Here is a 19,683-nt window from a genome sequence, read left to right on the forward strand (position 1 = left end):
GTGAACTATTTGAGTTTTAATACAATCTGACAGCTTTGTGGTCACTTCTATTGATATCAGCTTTTTTAAATTTAAAACTGGGAGTCTCAAACTGCCATTGTGGGATTTGAATTTGTGTTCCCTAAAATAGTTGTCCAGTAATATAACCAAATACCAACGTATCCTGAGAAGAAGCTCTTTGAAATTGTAGTGGAACTTATTGTTTCAGGTCACCATGCAAATTAAATCCATAGGAAAGTAAAAACAGCCCTTTATTCCTGATTCTACTCTTAAGTCTGTACAAGGAGAATATGCATGCACCAAGCCTGTAAAATTGGGTTGTCATCAACAGAATGAGGCATGTATTAGTTATCAAGGTATGAAAAAGTTCAATTTTTGGCATGAGTCAAGCACGTGCAGCATGTGCTTGCAGATATTCATCACATTATAAGATTAGTAACTTCATGTTTTGTTAAGTTCTCGATCTTGCTGTCATATAATCACCGATGGAAAGTCTGTGTGAGTGGAGATAGAAGCATGTATATTAGTAGACAAAGCTATAAAGGACGGTCTTCTGAATTCAGTTAAGATTGTACTGCAAATAAGCACAAACGATTTTAATCATTGAAAAGTGATACTTGGTGCCTTGCAGTAATATAGATGCAGTCAGCTGATTATTTTTCTGTGGAAGTTGGTTCTTTGTGGTCAACATTGACTTAAATCTCAGGCAAGGACTGCTTAAAAATCCATGCTTGGAATGTAGAAGGACCATTTGGTGGAAGCTTTTGGCTTTGATGATAGATGTGTCAGCAATACAGTAGGTCATTCTACCATTGGCCCCATGTTTTAAACCAAATCTATGCATTTCCTGAATTTGGCCATAATGATCAGGGAATGCTGCCTTCACCAAGCTTTGGTAATCTCGAACAGGAATCTATGGATCTACTTGTACAAGTTTACACAGTACTGCAATGGTAAAAATGCATGAGATAGATGAATCCAGAAATTGGCATAATTTTATAATTTTTACTAGATTTTCAGTTAAGTGTAATGCTGAGTATAAGCATTCAGCAGTACAATTAGAATAACAATTTCAAACTTGGATTATGTTTTCAGAGACCTTTGAATTAGCTAAGATCAGGATGAAGGACTGGTGGTGGGAGTTTAGGACAGATGCGAATTTATGTAACACTTTCACGACTTCAGGATGCCCAAAGCACTTTAAAGTCATTTAAATACGTTTGAAGCATAGCTACTGTTGTAATGTAAGAAATGTGTCAGAAAATTTGCACGCTGCAAAGTCCCGCAATCAGCTATGTACTAATGACTAGATCATATGTTTTAATAATTTTGGCTGAGGGATAGCTATTGAACATAACTTAAAAAAAAATTGTAGCACAAGTAGGTCATTTGGCCCCTGCTCCAACATTCAGTAAGATCATGTCTGATCTACCTCAACTCCACCTTAGAGAATCATAGAATGGTTGCAGCACAAAAGTAGGCGATTTGGCCTTCACGACCATGCTATCTGGAGAGCAACTCAGTTAGTCCCACTTACCTGCACATTCTCCATAGCGCTGCAAATTATTTTCTCTTATAATTATCCAATTCCTTTTGAAAGCTATGATTAAATCTGCCTTCAGCACGTTCTCAGATAGTGTATTACGGATCCTAACAACTCGCTGCGTTTTTTCCCCTTGTGTCCTCGGCCTCTTGCCGTCTACTTTAAATCAGTGTCATTAACCCTCGGCCAATGGGAACAACTTCACTCTGTCTACTTGACCCAGACCCCTCATGATTTTGAGCACCTCTAAACCCTCCTCCTTCGAACCATTCTTGTAATTCCTTGTACACTCTCCAATGCCTTCACAAGTGTGGTGTTCAGAATTGGACATGAGACTCCAGTTGAGGCTGAACTGCTCATTTTATGAAGGTTCACTATAGCTACCTAACTTTCGTACTTCATACTATTATTTATAAAACTCAGGATCCCACATGAGGAGAAGGAAGACAAGAAGGGTCGGAAGAAGGGTCATACGAACTCCAAACATTAACTCTGTTTCTCTCTCCACAGATGCTGTCAGACCTGCTGAGATTTACCAGCATTTTGTGGTGTTGTTTTGGATTTCCGGCATCCGCACTATTTTGCTTTTACCAGGATCCCACATGCCCTATACACCCCTTTTGCCACCTGTCTGCGACCTTCAATGATTTGTGTACAATACTCCCAGGTCCTTTTGCTCCTGCCCCTTAAGAATTTGGAGCTGTACCCTTTATTTTATATTGCATCTCTTCGTTTCTCCTACCAAGATGTATCACTTCACACTTGCCTGCATTAAGTTTCATCCGCCAAGTACCGGCCCATTCCAACAGCCTGTCTATCACTATCCTTGCAGTTCACAAGATTTCAAAGTTTTTGTGTCACCTTCCTGCATTATTCCTATTTCCCTTAATTCCTGCTACCCAAAAAATCTGTTGACCTATATCTTGAGTATACACAACAATTTAGCATCTGCAGCTCTCTGGTGTAGAAAATTCCAAACATTCACAACCCCTTGAGTGAATAAATTTCTCCTTCTCTGAGCCCTAAATGGCCAACCTCTTTTACTCTAAGACTCACCCATGTTCTAGATTTTCCAGCCATGGAAATAATTTCTCAGTATCTCTCCTGTCAAGTCCCTTAAGAATTTTATGTTAAAATTAGTTCTGCTAAATTCCAGGAAGTTTAGACCAAGTGTATTGGCCAGGGCACCACTACTATTAAAAATAGTGCATTTTGATCTTTTACATCCAGTTGCAGGGTCAGGTGAGGCCTTGATTTAATACTTCATTTGAAAGGCAGTGTTTTCATCAGTGCAGCTTTCTCAATACAGCATTGAAGTGCCGATTTAGATTTAGTATTCAGTGCCCTAAAGTGGGACTTGAACCCAAAACTTTTTGATTTGGATGAGAATACTATCACTGACCAACTATGTTAGTTGAGAGGATCACACAGAAGTAATATTGGTTTAAGTTCCTATTTTTCTGAGGCATATTAGAAGATAATACGCCAAGACCAGTGATGTCACTTATTTAATTTAATATGCCTTATGTTAATTGCAGAAAAATGGGTATTCACTGTACCTATCTGAATGTCCATTTGATAACTGAGCAGAATTTGAGGTTTGTGTGATTCAAGGAAATAACAAAAACAAGGTTTGAGAGAACACATTTTTCTCTTCATCACCACGTTGCTCAGCTTGTCCCTACTAGTAAAAAGCTGATTTTCCTACAGCATAGTTGGTTACCAAGATATAGCTGTGTTATCAGATAAAGTATTAACTATTGGCACCACTATGTCACAGAAAGAAAGTCTACTTAAGCCAATATTTTTTTGCCAAATTTGTAATTCTTGTCAAATTGCCATGATCACAGTCACTTGTATATTACCCTTGCTCATAACACAATCTTCTGACACAAACCTATTTGAAACAACAAAGCTATAATCGTACTGCTGGGTATGTAGTTCAGTCTGACATGGTCTGGAAATTCCATGACATTTTACTAAACTCCTCATATGAACCCTGTTTAGTTATTAAGACTAACAGCCTTTCCAGATTTCTGGATAATACTATATTGTCATCATATGTCATGAAAGAAAATCCCTACTGTTCCATAGGAAAATATGAATCAGTATATTGACAATTTTAGTAAGTATTTTATAGTAAATGCCTGATTTTGATTTGAAATTGTTTGATAAAATTATTCCTTGTGTTTTCCTTCCCTTTCTAGAAATGAAAGTGTTTTTATTCTTAGTTCGCGATTAATTTAAAACTTTGAGTCTCATGAATGTAAAAATAGTACAAAATTAGTTTACAAATCAATTTGGCAAGGAGGACATGGGAATAATTTATACAACTGTCTATTAGTCTATGGAGAGTTTCTATACCTTGGTAAACCATGGTAGCCATTCATTTTATACCACGGGTTGTCACTTTTCATGATTTTTACCAATAAAAACATCTTTGTTACTTTTGCGTTTAATATTTGATACCACGGAAGCAGTTGAGGCATAGGTTAGGATTTCCGTCTCTAGCATTTGCACCAAATTGCAACTTGCTGTACATACCATGTTTCCTCTTAGCTGCTGAGAACTGAGCTGGGACAAATGGATGCAAAGCAAATGTCCATTGAAAGTGGATAATTTTGAAGAAAGATAAATTAAAGTATAATACCAGACAAAAGCAGGAAATAGAATGTAACAGATTAGAGAGAGTGACATGGGACAATCAGTATTTGCATGAGATCCAGGAAGGAAATTGGAAGGCTTGAAAAACCATGAAGGTGAACCCTTGTGCTAATCAGTGGGATATTTGTGTTGGGACGATTTGTGTTGGGAGTGGTGTTTTTTCACTGCACTTAAACAGAAGGACTAGCTCAAGTTTTTTTAAACTTTCAGTTGTAAAACTTGTTATCTTGGAATTTTAACTAGATATATCTGAAAAAAAAACCAATACAGTTTAAAGGCAAATATGGAATTTGGAAATGGTAGGCCAATCAATAGGAGATCTCTGATATTGATAATTCCATATCAAATTAGAGACCAAAAGAAAAAGAAAAAGCTTATGTACAGCCAAGTCCCAAAATCAGCAATAAGGTATATAACCAGATAATCTAGTTGGTGCTGTTGCTTGAGTAATAAATGTTGACCAAAACACCAGAGGAACTCCCCTGTTGTTCTTAATAAGGCTGTAGAATATTTTATGCACTTTTCTCATTCTACAGATGGCAGCTTCAACAATGGAACACTGCCTCAGTACTGCAAATGAGCATCAGTCTGGATTGTATACAAAAGCCCTGCAGTGGGGCTTGAACCCACCACCTCCTGACTCAAACACAATGTTACCTTTTAAGCCATCGAGTTGATTGTTAATTGTTAATTTGGCATTTTCTAGCACTGATATTAATAGAATTGCATATAATTTACAGCACAGAAACCAGCCATTCTGTCTAACTCTCTCTGCATTATTCTACATGGGTTTCCCCTCATTCTGCTTCATAGAAACTAGGAGCAGGAGTAGGCCATTTGGCCCTTTGAGCCTGCTCCTCCATTCAGCATGATTGTGGCTGATCCTCGATTTCAATGCCTTATTCCCGCTTTCTCTCCATACCCTTGATGCCTCTAATATCCAAAGATTTATCAATTTCTTTCCTGAATATACTCAGTGACCCGGCCTCCACAGCCTTCTGTGGTAGAGAAACAGGTTGACCACCTCTGAATGAAGAAATATTTCCTCATCTCAGCCCTAAATGGCCTGCCCTGTATCCTGAGACTGTGGCCCCTGGTTCTAGGCTCCCCAACCAAGGGAAACATCCTCGCTGCATCTAGTCTGTCTAGCCCTGTTAAAATTTTATACGTTTCAATCAGATTCCTTCTCATTCTTCTAAATTCTGGTGAATACAGGCCCTGTTGAACTAATCTCTCCTCATACGACATTCCTGCCAACCCTGGTATCAGCCTAGTGAACCTTCGCTGCACTCCCTCTATGGCAAGATTATCCTTTCTTAGGTAGGGAGATCAAAACTGCACACATTACTCCAGATGTGGCCTCACCAAGACCCTGTAAAGCTGCAGTAAGAATCCCTACTTGAAATCCTCTTGCAATGAAGGCCAACATACCATTTGCCTTCCTAATTGCTTGCTGCACCTGCCTATTTATTTTCATTGACTTGTGTACAAGGACACCCAGATCCCTTTGTACACCCACATTTCCCAATATTTCACCGTTAAATTATAATCTGCCTCTCTGTTTTTCACACCGAAGCATATAGCTTCACATTTATCCACATTATAGTGCATCTGCCATGTGTTTGCCCACACATACAACTTGTCTAAATCACCCTGAAGCCTCCTTGCATCCTCCTCACAACTCTCAACCCTGCCCAGATTAGTGTCATCAGCAAACTTGGAAATATTGCATTTGGTTCCCTCATCCAAGTCATATATATATATAAATAAAATATATATATCGTGAATAGCTGGGGCCCAAATACTGATCCCTGCAGTATACCACTTGTCACCGACTGCCACCCAGAAAAAGACCCATTTATTCCCAGCCTGTCGGCCAGTTCTCAATCCATGCCATTATGTTACCCCCCAATGCCATGTGCTTTAATTTTGCCCACTGGCCTCTTCTGTGGGACCTACAGCATATCCTTCTATTCTTTTCTCCAAAATTGATCCATGGTAGCAAGTAACACATTCTAATCACTCTCTGGGTGAAGATGTTTCTCCTGCATTCCATATTGAATTTATTGATGACTACTTTATAATTGTGACTCATAGTTTTGCGTTCTCCACAAGTGGCAACATCTTTGATAGGTCATTCCGACAGCCTTCCCTTTCTCTTTGGAGGAGAACCAAAGCCTGTTTTGTCATTCTGGTAGTTACACATTCCGTTCTTGTGTTAACCTTGTAAATCTTAGTGCCTTCACCATTTGCGCTTTATCCTCTTTGTAATATGAATGCCATCATTCCTCAACAAAAACAACTTGTATTTATTTAGCATCTGTAATATAATTAAACATCCCAATGCACTTCATGGAGGCATTATAAAATAAAATGTGACACCGAGCCAAATGAGATATTAGAGTAAATGGCCAAAAACTTGGTCAAAGTGTTAGGTTTTAAGGATTGTCTTAAAGGAGGAAATTGAAGCAGAAAGATGGAGAGATTTGGGGAGGGAATGACAAAGCTCAGGGGCTGGATATGTTGGAGGCATAGCCATCAAAAGTGGAGTGATTAAAAATGGGAATGCTCAAGAGGCCAGAATTAGAGGAGCATGGATATCTTGGAAGATTATAGGACTAGAAGAGGTTACAGAGACAAGCGGGGGAGGCCATGGAAGGATTTGAAGATGAAGATGAAAATTTGATAATTGAAGTGTCCGTTAACTAGGCATCTGTGTTGGTCGTTGAGCACGGATGATGAGTGAATGTCATTTGGTGTGAAGTAGGATACGGACAGTAGAGTTTTGGATGACCTCAGTTTACAGAGGGTAGAATGTGAGAGACCAGCCAGGAGTGCATTAGAATAGTCAAGCCTTGTGGTAACAAAGGACTTGAGGCAGCGACAGAGATGGTCAAAGTTACGAGGTGGAAATAGAGTGTCTTAGTGACGGCATGGATATGTAGTGAATGCCCATTTTTGGGCCAAATATGACCCCAAGGTCGCACATAGTTTGGTTCAACTTCAGACAGTTACCATGAAGAGGGATGGAATTAGTGACAAAGGAGTGGAGTTTGTGGTGGGAGCCAAAGATAATAGCTTCAGTCTTCCCAATATTTATTTGGAGGAAATTTCTGTTCGTCCAGATGCTTGGAGGACACCAGAAATAACTATGGGAATGAGAAGAAAAACCAAAATGATTCTCCGGCTGCAATCAGTTAAATTAAAATGGAACCAAGCAGCCTCATCCGGCTGAACGATGGTGCAGAGGCATTGGAGGAGGGTGATGTGATCAACTGTGCAAAGATTGAAGGCAGATCCAGAAGGACGAGGAGGGAGAATTTGTTTCTGTCAGTCACATAGGATATCACCTGTGACTTTGAAAGCTGTTTTAGTACTCTGGTGGGACGGAAACCTGAATGGAGGGGATTAGAGTTCTGGGAAAGATGGGCACAAATTTGGGAGGCAACAACATGTTAAAGGATTTTGTGGAGGGGTGAAGGGATCAAGAGTTTTTTTTGGGGAGAGGGGTGATGGCAGATTTGAAGAAGAGGGAAACAGAACCTGAGGCAATGGAATCATTAACAATGTCTGATAATATGATACTCAAATCAGACATGTATATGGCATTTTATATATAGCAGAATATTTATTTATAACACCATGACTAATTTTATTTTTCTTCTGTCCTATATCTTTCAGACATTAGTGCAAGTTCAAGTTCACCCAGTCCCTTAACGGACCTCTGGATGTAATTCTTCTAAACTAGACATTCAACCTGGATATGAAGACTGAGATAACACCTGATGCACCCAAAAGACAGGAGAGTTCAAAGGGTGCATTGATGAACCCTGAGCCAATCCTGGCAACAAAAAGTTTTAGTACAGACGTTGAAATGATTGCAAGCAAGGTTGGAAATGACTACTCTCATATTTGTGATTCTGGAAAGCGGATAAAGGACATGAATAGAAACAGACTAGAACAGGAGAAAATGATTGTTGTCAGAAAAAAGCGTAAGAGCCAGCAGGCTGGTCCCTCAGAAACTCAAAACTCTGATTTCAAAGATCGCCAGGGTAATGTTGGTCTGAGGCCTCGCGTACAGCCACAAGACCATGCAGATGACTCCCCTTTTAGTGACTGTGTTTCATCTCCTTCTTCAAGTCTACGCTTTGGTGGCTCTGACACAGTGACTTCAGAAGACGAGGAGGAGATTCCAGACAGACATTCCCAGGCAGTATTGAGTAGCACAAGTAGAACAGTTCATTCAAAAATGCACAAGTGGCCTCGGTCTGAGCAGGAATCTATATCAGGGATCTTAATCAAGCGACCTTGTCTCCCGAACAGCAGTCTACGAAGGCCACAACAGAGAAAGAAATTTACAAAAACCAATCCTTCTCAACGGACTCAAAAGCAGAAGGAACGGATTTTATTGCAGAGGAAGAAAAGGGAAGTGATTGCTCGCAGGAAGTATGCCTTGCTGCAAAGTTCTAGCAGTTCAGGCGATAATGACCTTAGTAGTGAATCCTCCTCCAGCTCTTCAACTGAAGAAGAAGAGGATTTGTATGTGTCGAGGAATGAAAGCCACCAAAATAGTACAACAGTTGCCTCAGGTAAAACTTTTTCTCAAAGTTTTTTTCCCTTGAAGGATAATGAGAATAACGGGCATGAGGTTGCACATTATGTGGAAACTGAAAAAGAGCTGTGCACAATAAAAAACATTGCCATTTGCCTTTTCATTACTATCAACCATACAACTGCATGCCCAATATAGGTATTCAATCAGTTACTTCAAAGGTATCTACATTTTGTTTATTTAGATATTTGCTGCTCATACACACTCCAATCTTTCCTTTCAATGTTTCAGCCCTCTGCTATCACAACACCGCTGCTATATTGGACATCCTGATTGGAATTATGCAATATAAATTGGAACACTCTGCACCTGATTATTCCTTCATGGATAATGGGCTACACTGGCATGACCGGCATTTATCACCCATCTACTACGCGTGCGGGGCCCCCACCCCCACCGTTGCCAAGATGATTTGACCCTGAGATGAGCTTCTGACTTCATACTGGTACCATCAGTAATGCTGGATATTTCCACCTTCGTAGCATCAGCCAGTTTCACCCCTGTCTCAGCTGATCTGCTGAAACCCTTATTCATGCTTTTGTTACCTCCTAGACATGACTATTCCAATGTAGTTCTAGCTGGTCTCCATCATTCTACCCTTGGTGAACTTAAGGACATCCAAAACTGTGCCCTCTTGTCTGAGCTTACACCAAATCCCATTCTGCAGTCGCCCCTGTGCTCACTGATCTGCCTTGGTTCCTGGTCAAGCAACATCTTGATTTCAAAGTTTACATCCTTTTTTCCAAACTCTCCATGCCCTTGCCCCTCCCCCTCCCTATCTCTAATCTCCTCCAGCACCACAACCCCATAGGATAGCTGCACTTCCCCAATACCGGCTTTTTGGGCATCCCCAATTGCTCCACTATTGATAACTGTGCCTTCAGATGCCCGGGCTCTAAACTCTGGAATTCCCTCCCTACACCTCTTCCTCTCTTCCCGTCTCCTCATTCGTTCAAGACGTGTCTTAGAACCTACCACTGTGACCAAGCTTTTGGTCATCTGACCTAATATCTCCTTAAGTGGCTTGATATTGACCCACTGACAATGAAGGTAAAGTAATATATTTCCCACTTAGGAGTGTCACTTGAAAGAACTTGCAGCTGGTGGTATTTCCATTTGCCTACTTCTAGGTTGTAGTGGACATAGGAGGTGCTGTCGAAAGAAGAATTTGCACTACAGTGCTAACTTTGTTGTGAATTATTGTTGCTAAAGTGTAAATCCACTGTCTGGTTCTGATCTGACGCTGAAGCAGAATGGCAAAAAAACTGCCATTGTAATATAAATTGTGCCTCGGTTCAAACCTCCAAGTTTGAAAATTTTTAATTTGTCTGCAATCTGATTTAGACAGTACAGTGAAAGGTCCGATATCCATTAGTTGCATTAGAGCAGATGAGCATGCTGAAAGTGCATGTATAATATTTTGCAGTCAGCAAACCTGGTAGGTTTAATCTGTGAGGAATAGGGTCATGTGTGGACAACAACCACTCCCTTTCTGTTTGGAATTTCATAGGAAGAACTACTATAAAGATAACCAGCTTAGTGGGGTAGCAAGAAAGCATTATGGTATGAGCAAAAGCATGAATTGAATATTTGCAATTTGTGCATAACTATATGTACATGAATGGTAACCATAAAAACAACGATATGATGCATTTGTGAATGCTCCAATGTGCGTTACAACAAGAGGGCAAACTACTTAAATGGATTGTACTGTAAGCCATGGATGAGAGTTTAGGCAGGTTGACCATAGTAGATGGATTTTAAAAGCTAGACACAGAGAAATGGAGAGGTTAAGAGGAAATTCATGTGCCAAAATGGGCGAGGGCTGTGCCACCAATAATGAGACATATAGAAAGAAGATATGGAAAAGGATGTCAGAGGCAATATGGCTGAACAGGTTTGTGGGGATATTTTTGGGTGAGGCCACAGAATGATTTGAAATTTTAAATTCAGTGGTTTGCAGGACATTGCAAGCCAGTGAAGAGTGCAGTGACGATTGGCAAAGAGGGCATACTGTGGGACAGTGTACAGACAGGTGAGTTTTGGACATGTTGGAATTTACAGAGGGTGTAAAGATAGGAGACCAGTTCAGAGGACATTGGAAAAATCAGGGTCTAGAAGTCCCCAAAGAATGAATGAAGGTTTCAGCCAGGGAGAAGCTGAGGTGGATGCAAAGGCTGGCATTGTCATGGGAGTAAGGTATCTTGGTAATGGAAAAACATGCAACATTAGTGTAGTCATGAGGCAAGTGGCTTTCAGATGGCACTGTGCTAATCTGTTTCATTGCATGGCATCATACACAATTCAGTTGCTGTTCACTAAGTAGCAAATTTGTCTGCCATGTACCTTTTTTATATGTACGATAACAGTACCTTTGATTTAAGAGAATGTTCAGAACCACTGAAGTAATTGCACATAATCTTGTAGTCATATTGTTCATGTGTCAAGAACATTGATAAAATGTATTCACACTCATGATATGATTAACTCTATTATCCACTAAAATTTGCAATGCCTCCAGTGGTGTCCCTTTAATATAAATATGGGGGTGACAGAAACCCAGTACTGTTATTGCACAGTAGAAACCAATATTCAATAAATGTCCAGGGCCTGAATCTGTTGACAATTTTCAGACCTCAACCAGAATCCGCGCTATTCGGATTTTCTCCCTGTGGCAGAATATATGTAGAACTGCCTTTCCTACATGATACCCTCACTGCAATGCATCTCTCTTAAGCCAACTGAACAGCGTGATCTGGGTTGTAAACTACTTTGTTCCTTGCTGTCAATGTTACTTGTTCATTTTTCAAACCCTACAATTATAGGCTAGGAAATAGTTATGGAGGGTCTGTACTTGAAACTGATCTTGTTTCTCCTGCTTTCCAAATTTCACTCCCCTCCTGAAGACACTAATTCATGAGCATGAATTCCATGAGCATGACCAGCTCTCTGGTGCTTGACCCGAGTGACCATGCTTCTGTGAGTATCAGCATCACAGTTAAGCACGATGTTGGCCTTTTCAAACACTAATGTGCACTTTTCCACAGTGGGCACTGTGTAATGATGACTGGCAGAGCTTGGTAGATTTGTTTTCCTTTTCCCCCCCACCCAAGGTCACTGAACCAGTTGTAGTGTGTCAATGGCTAATATCAAGTAACTGAGCCTAGGTCAGGGATTAGACCTGAGCCTTTCTGATATGTTTCTCAGTACCATACTCTCTTCAATGCCTCGATTGAACCTACCTCCACCACTTGCAGGCAGTGCATTCCAGATCCAAACCACTCATTGTGTGAAAAAGTTTTTTCTAATGTCACATTTGCACATTTTGCAGATCACCTTAAATCTGTGCCCTCTCGTTCTTGATCCTTTTACAAGTAGGACCAGCTTCTCCTGATCTACTCTGTCCAGCCCCTTCATTATTTTGAACATCTCTATCAAGTCTCCTCTTAACCTTCTTCTCCCCAAGGAGAACAGTCCCAACCTCTCCAATCTATCCTTATAGCTGAAGTTTCTCATCCCTGGAACCATTCTTGTAAACCTCTTCTGCACTCTCTCCAATGTGTTCACTTCCTTCCTATAATGTGGCGCCCAGAACTGTACACAATACGCCAGCTGAAGTCTAACGCGTGTCTTATATAAATTCAGCATAACCTTGCTCTTGTCCTCTATGCCCCTATTAATAAAGTCCAGAATACTATATGTTTTATTAATTGCTCTCTCCACCTGTCTTGCCACCTTCAATGGTTGATGCACATATACAACCAGGTCTTTCTGCTCCTGCACCCCTTTCAGAATTTCACCCCTTATTTTATATTGTCTGTCCATGTTCTTCCTACCAAAATGAACCACCTCACATTTCTCCACATTGAACTTCATCTGCCACCTATCTGCTCACTCCACCAACTTGTCTATGTCCTTTTGAAGTTCTACAATGCCCTCCTCACAGTTTACAACACTCCCAAGCTTCGTATCAGCCGCAAACTTTGAAATTGTCCCCTTCACACCAAGATCTGAATCATTAATATATATCAGGAAAAGCAAAGGTCTCAATACTGACCCCTGGGGAACTCCACTACAAACCTTCCTCCAGCCCAAAAAATATTCATTGACCATGAATCTCTGCTTCCTATTTTTCAGCCAGTTTTGTATTCACGTTGCTACTGTCCCTTTTATTCCATGAGCAATAACTTTTCTCACAAGTCTGTTGTGTGGCACTGTATCAAATGCCTTTTGAAAGTCCATGTACACCACATCAACAGCGTTATCCTCATCGACCTTTCCTGTTACTTCTTCAGAAAACTCCAGCCAGTTAGTTAAACATGGTTTTGCCTCTAGAAATCCATGCTGGTTCTTCCTTATCAATGCATATTTTTCCACGTGTGTACTAATTCTATCCTGAATATTTGTTTCTAGAATCTTGCCCACCACTGAAGTTAAACTGGAAAAACTCAGCAGGTCTGGCAGCATCAAATATGATGCTGCCAGACCTGCTGAGTTTTTCCAGGTATTTTTGTTTTTGTTTTGGATTTCCAGCATCCGTAGTTTTTTGCTTTTATCTTACTGAAGTTAAACTGACAGGTCTGTAATTGCTGGGCTTATCCTTACAACCTTTTTTGAAAAAGGGTGTAATGTTTGCAATTCTCCAGTCCCCTGATACCTCCCCTGAGTCCAGTGAAGACTGAAAAATTATGGCCAGTGCCCCTGCAATTTCTATTCTCACTTCCTTCAATATCCTTTGATGCATCTCATCCAGTCCCGGTGCCTTGTCAACTTTAAGTACTGGCAATCTATTCAACACTTTCTCCACCTTTTCCATATCAATTTTTGAACCCTTGTCTGTCACCATGGCCTGAGTGGCATCTACCTCCTTGGTAAAGACAGGTGCCAAATATTCATTTCATATCTCAGCCATGGCCCCTTTGTCCATGAGTAAATTCTCTTTTAGGTCCCTACTCCTCCTTTTACCATTCTTTTACTATTTATATGCCTATAGAAGACTTTGGGATTTCCCTTTGATGTTGGCTGCCAGTCTTTTCTCATTATATATCTTCGCTTCTCTAATATGCTTTCTCACCTCCCCTCTGAACCTTCAGGAGTCCTCTTGGTTCTCAATTGTATTTTCCACCTGACACTTGCTGTAAGCACACTTTTTCTTCTTTATCTTAATTTCTATCTCCTTTTTCATCCAGGGAGCTCTGGATTTGTTTGCCCTACCTTTCCCTTTTGATGGATTGTACCTTGACTGTGCTCAAACCAATTTTTTTTTGAAGGTAGCCCATTGTTCTACAGTTTTGCCTGCCAATATTTAGTTCCAGTCCATCTGGCTCAGCTTCGTTCTTGCCCCATCGAAGTCTGCTCTCATCCAGTTAATTACTCTTACTCTTGATTACCTATTGTCCTTTTCTATCATCATCCTAAAACATACAATACAGTGATCACTGTCTCCTAAATGTTCCCTCATTGACACTTGATCTACTTGGCCCACCTCATTTCCAAGAACCAGGTCCAACAGTGCATCGTTTCGTGTTGGATTGGACAAATGGTTCTGTAGAAAATTTTCCTGAACTCAATCTAGGAACTTTTACCCCTCTCTACCCTTTATACTACCACTGTCCCAGTCTACATTCGGATAATTAAAGTCTCCCATTATGACTATCCTGTAACTTGCATCTCTCTGCAATTTCCCTGCAGATTTGTTCTCCTCCATCCTTCTCACTAGTTGGCGGTTGAAAGACTACACCGAGCAATGTAATTTGCACCCTTTTTGTTCTTTAACTCTAGCCAAATTGAGTCTGTCCTTGAACCTCTAGGATATGTCCTCTTTCTCCAGCGCTGCAATGCTTTCCTTATCCAATACTGTCACCCCTCCTTTCCTTCTTTTCCTATCTTTTCTGAACATCTTGTACCTGAGAATGTTCTGCCCTTCCTTGAACCAGATCTCGGTTATCGACACAACATCATACTGCCACATGGCAATCTGCGCCTGTAAGTCCCCAATCTTATTTACTATACTCTGTGCATTCTCATACATACATAGTAACCCTGATTTAGATTTTGTTACTTTTTCCCTCAGCCTGACTTCACCTATTAATTTGCTATTCTCTATACTGGTGCTATCTGTTCCTCCCAGCATTTTGTCTACCCTGGTGTTTCTCTCTCATATTTGCTTTTGGTTCCCACACCCCTACCAAGTTAATTTAAAACCCTCCCAACAGCACCAGCAAAACGCCCCTTAAGGAACTCAGTCCCAGCTCTGTTCAGGTGCAACCTGTCTGCCTTGTACAGGTGCCATCTTCCCCAGAGCCAATTCCAGTGCCCCAGGAATCTAAAACCCTCCCTCCTGCACCATCTTTCCAGCCACACACTCATATGCCTTATCCTCCTGTTTCTGTACTCACTGGCACCTGGCACTGGGAGTAATCTGGAGTTTACTACATTTGAGGCCCTGTCTACTAATTTTCTACCTAGCTCCCTGAATTCTGATTGCAGGACCACGTCCCCCCCCTTCCTACCTCAGTCATTGGTACCATTGTGGACCACGACCTCTGGCTGTTCACCGACCCCCAGAAGAATATTCTGCAGCCACTCTGTGACACCCTTGACCCTGGCACCAGGGAGGCAACATACCATCCTGGAGTCACGTCTATGGCCACAGAAATGTCTGTCTGTTCCCCTAATCAATGAACCCCCTATCACTATTGCTCTTTCTTTCTTCTTCCTCCCCTCCTGTACAGCCGAACCGCTCATGGTGCCACAAACTTGGGTCTGACTGCACCCCTCTGAAGAACCAGCGCCCTAGCCAGCTTCCAAAACGAAAAGTCGATTTGTGAACCGGACCCCAGGGGACCCTTGCACGACCTGTCTACTTCTCTTGGACTTCCTGGTGGTCACCCATTCCCTCTCTGTTTCCAAGCCCTTAAGCTGCAATATGACCACCTCTCTGAACGTGCTGTCGTGTAGCTCTTAGCCTCAAGGATGTGCCACAGTGACTCCAGCTGCCGCTTGAGCTCTGAAACCCGGAGCTCAAGTTTCTGCAGCTGGCAGCATTTCCTGCACATGTGGTCGCCTAGGACATCGGTTGCGTCCATGACTTCTCACACATTACAAGACACGCATTCCACTCAACTGAGCTTAACTCTACTTCCCTTACATTAACTTTATTATACTTTGGATTATTTATATTACCTTATTGTGTTGGCCCTAAATTTCCCTTATTTCTGGAGGTTCTCAGTTAAATCCAAGTATAGCTACTTGTTTAAAAACATTACACTGTAAATATTTACAGTTAATAGCCCTATCATTTTATAACTGGTGCAGTTAATTTTACACAAACATCTGTGTGCTCCCTCATTGTGATATTTGAACATTTTTTGAATGATTTATCATCAAACTGGAATATTTTTGTATGGACTGCTCCAATTTTAGTATTAATCAACAACTTAGGTTTATAATGTTAATGAAGTAAAACATTTCATGGTGCTATACAGATGCATAATCAGATAAAATTTGGCATCGAGCCACATAGGAGATATTATGACAAGTGACCAGTATCTTAAAGGAGGATAAAGAGGCAGAGGCTTAGGGAGGGAATTTTAGGGCTTAGATAGCTGAGGCGCGTAGCCAGCAGCAGTGCGATAAAAGAAAAGAGGATGCACAAGAGGCCACAATTGGACAAATGCAGAATTCTTGGAGGATTGTAAGACTGCAGGAGGTTGAATACAAAGAGGGCAAGGCAAAATTACAACTTATAGATTAACGTAGCAGCGTGGATATGAATTTTTTAAAAATTTGTTCGTGGTCTGAGGGCATTGCTGGCAAGGCCAACATGTGTTGCCCATCCCAGTTGCCCTTGAACTGAATGGCTTGCTAGGCCACTTCAAAGAGCAGACCCACATTGCTGTGGGTCTGGGGTCACGTGTAGGCCAACCCAGGTAGGGATGGCAGATTTCCTTCCCTAAACGTTATTAGTGAACCAAATGGGCCTTTACAGCAATCGAAGATAGTTTCAAGGTCACCATTACTGAGTCTAGCTTTGAATTCCAGATTTTATTAGTTGAATTTAAATTCCATCACCTGCAATGGTGGGATTTGAACCCATGCCCCCAGAGCATTAGCGTAGGCCAAATTGCCAAACGGACATAAAACAGAATAATGGTTGTAATGGTGGGCAGTTGTTTTTCAGACTGGAAGGAAGTATATGATTGTGTTCTCTAGTGATTGTTATTCAGACCACCGTTTTTTTTTTGGCTAAAAGTTAATGACCTGGACTTGGGTATGCAGGGCAGGATTTCAAAGTCTGCAAATGACACAAAACTTGGAAATGTAGTAAACAACGAGGAATATCGCAATAGAATAAAGGAGAACACAGACTTGGTGAAATGGTTAGACACGTGGTAGATGGCAGAGTTTAGATGTGTAAAATGATCCATTTTGATAGGAAGAGTGAGCAGAGGCAATATAAGCTAAATGGTACAATTTTTTAAAAAAAGGGGTTCAGGAACAGAGACACCTGGAGAGTAGACACACAAACCTTTGATAGTGTCAAGACAAGTTAAGGTTGTTTAAAAAACATATGGGACCCTTGGCTTTATTAATAGAAGCATGGAGTACAAGGAAGTTATGCTAAATCTTTATAAAACATTGGCTCGGTCTCAGCTGGAGTATTGCGATCAATTCTGGACACCACATTTTAGAAAGGATGTCAAGGCCTCAGAGGTTGCAGAAGAGGTTTACAGGCCCCAAGGATGAGGGATTTGAATTGTGTCGAGAGACTGGAGAAACTAGGGTTGTTCTCCTAAAAGCGGAGAAGGTTAAGAGGAAATTTGATAGAGGTAGTCAAAACCTTGAAGAACTTTGATAGAGTAAATAAGGAGAAACTTTCCAGTGGCAGAAACGTTGGTAACCAGAGGATCCAGATTTAAAATATTTGACTAAAGAAGCAGGAAACACAGTGAGCTTTTGTGTCCTGGAATTCACTGTCTGAAAGGTGGGGGAGGCCAGAAGCAGATTCAGTAGTAACTTTCAGACTGGAGGCAAGTATACGATTGTGTTCTCTAGTGATTGTTATTAGGACCACTGATTTACAGGTCCCAAGGATGAGGGATTTGAATTGTGTGGGGAGACTGGAGAAACTAGGATTGCTCTCCTGAAAGCATAGAAGATTAAGAGGAAAGGGGAACTGGATAAATACTTGAAGTGGAAAAAAAAAATTACACAGCTATGGAGAAAGAACAAGGGAGTGGAGCCAGTTGTATAACTTTACCAAAGTGCCTCAATTGTTACGATGGGATGAATCAAGTGATGCAGTAAGTAACACTGTTGGTGTTTTATCAATTCTATAACTGCAACTACCATAGTGTAGTCTGCAATATGACATAACCAAGGAAGAACGTAATTGAACTCAGTAAAAATTATTTAAATATTTTACTAAACTCTAAATCTCCAAGACTGATAGATGCCCAATTAATCAAGAAAACACATGATGTTTGTATTAGAAAGAAAGTGTTGTGCTTGGATAACTTGGTGGGTAAATGCATCACCAGCAAGGTACTAACCTATAGAGATCAGAAAGGTGCATGTTCAATCCTGGCCCATTCTGAGTTAGCTAATCTGAGGTAGGAAGAAAAGAATCAACTGACGTCTTGCTCCTAATTTCCAATGAGGATGTCAAGAAGACAAGATCAGGCTCAATTTTGATGCCGTGTGCAATCAAATAGCCTGATTCTCTTATAAAAGCAAAAAACTGCAGATGCTGGTAATCCGAAACAAAATAAAAATAGCTGGAAAAACTCAGCAGGCCTGACAGCATCTGCAGAGAGGAATACAGTTAATGTTTCGAGTTCGTTTGGTGAAGAGTCATACGGACTCGAAACGTTAACTGTATTCCTCTCCGCAGATGCTGTCAGACCTGCTGAGTTTTTCCAGGTATTTTTGTTTTTGAGCCTGATTCTCTTATCTGGAGCACAGAAAAAGTGCTCAATGGAGGAGGCACCAGAAGGCTGTCAGTTCCCCACCAAGTCAACATTTTTGGGTGGGTGGGAGTGCAACAAAGAATATTACTTAATGAGTCACTTGATTTGTGGTGTGGAACCTGTCCATTTGTCAATTTGTATAGAGTGCCTGACAAACCATTTGGCTGATGATTTAACTGCAATACCATTACATTCTATTTGATACTGAAATACTGTCAGTTAGTGGAACTCTAAAATGTGGAGGAGATCCCTGCAAAACAAGTTGAAATTTTTTAGATGCATTGTTAAAATCCCAGCATTTGACCCTTTGGATGACTGGTTGACCAGCCAATCAATCTTAATTGATGTTTTTTTAAACTGAAAGAAATGCAACAAAAATTGCAATATTTCTCTATTTTTTTCAAGAACATTGCAGTAATGGCTTTGTCTTTTTTGCCTTGTACATGTTTTTAATGCTAATTATCAGTGGTGAATAATTAGGTTTAAATGACTTTCATGTTAGTCTGTGAAATCACTAATGGGTCTGTGATCATTTTAGCATAAATTAATGGGTTAGCCAGCCTGCAGTGGATTCATTTACATTCTTTTTACATTTAGGTGTTTAGAATTGATTTCAGAAATTAATGTGCAATGAGTTCCAAAGAATTGATTCCTACCTAACCAGTTAGTCCACTGTTCAACAAATGTTGCAGTGTGGTGCCATGAAAGATGTGTTTTCTGGATAGGGAAGTGTAATTTGTAATGTTTTCCTTTGGTTAGCAGATGATTTGAAGCTTCAGATCACTTAAAATATTTTTTTAAATGACTGATAATGTTAAGTAATTTGATGCCTCTGCTTTTCCATTTTCCTTTCATCATACAGAAGAATAGAATATAGCTAAAATGATGCTCCC

At 40.6% G+C, this 19,683-nt stretch overlaps 1 protein-coding gene across 3 annotated transcripts in view; it reads left to right on the forward strand.

Annotated features, from left to right (window-relative positions):
• The window catches only part of rnf111 (ring finger protein 111), a 120,485-nt gene that overhangs the window by 33,398 nt on the left and 67,404 nt on the right, over window positions 1-19,683 (forward strand). For 2 of the 3 annotated variants that reach the window (XM_041175168.1, XM_041175170.1), the window contains exon 2: window positions 7,889-8,796. In XM_041175168.1, the coding sequence (XP_041031102.1) occupies window positions 7,971-8,796 (826 nt within the window). In that variant the 5' untranslated portion in view covers window positions 7,889-7,970. Of the gene's footprint in view, window positions 1-6,381; window positions 6,402-7,888; window positions 8,797-19,683 lie in introns of those variants that run through there. The other variant, XM_041175169.1, reaches the window with a different exon arrangement.

This window comes from Carcharodon carcharias, chromosome 26 (genome assembly GCF_017639515.1).
Source record: "Carcharodon carcharias isolate sCarCar2 chromosome 26, sCarCar2.pri, whole genome shotgun sequence".
Taxonomy (NCBI): Eukaryota; Metazoa; Chordata; class Chondrichthyes; order Lamniformes; family Lamnidae; genus Carcharodon; species Carcharodon carcharias.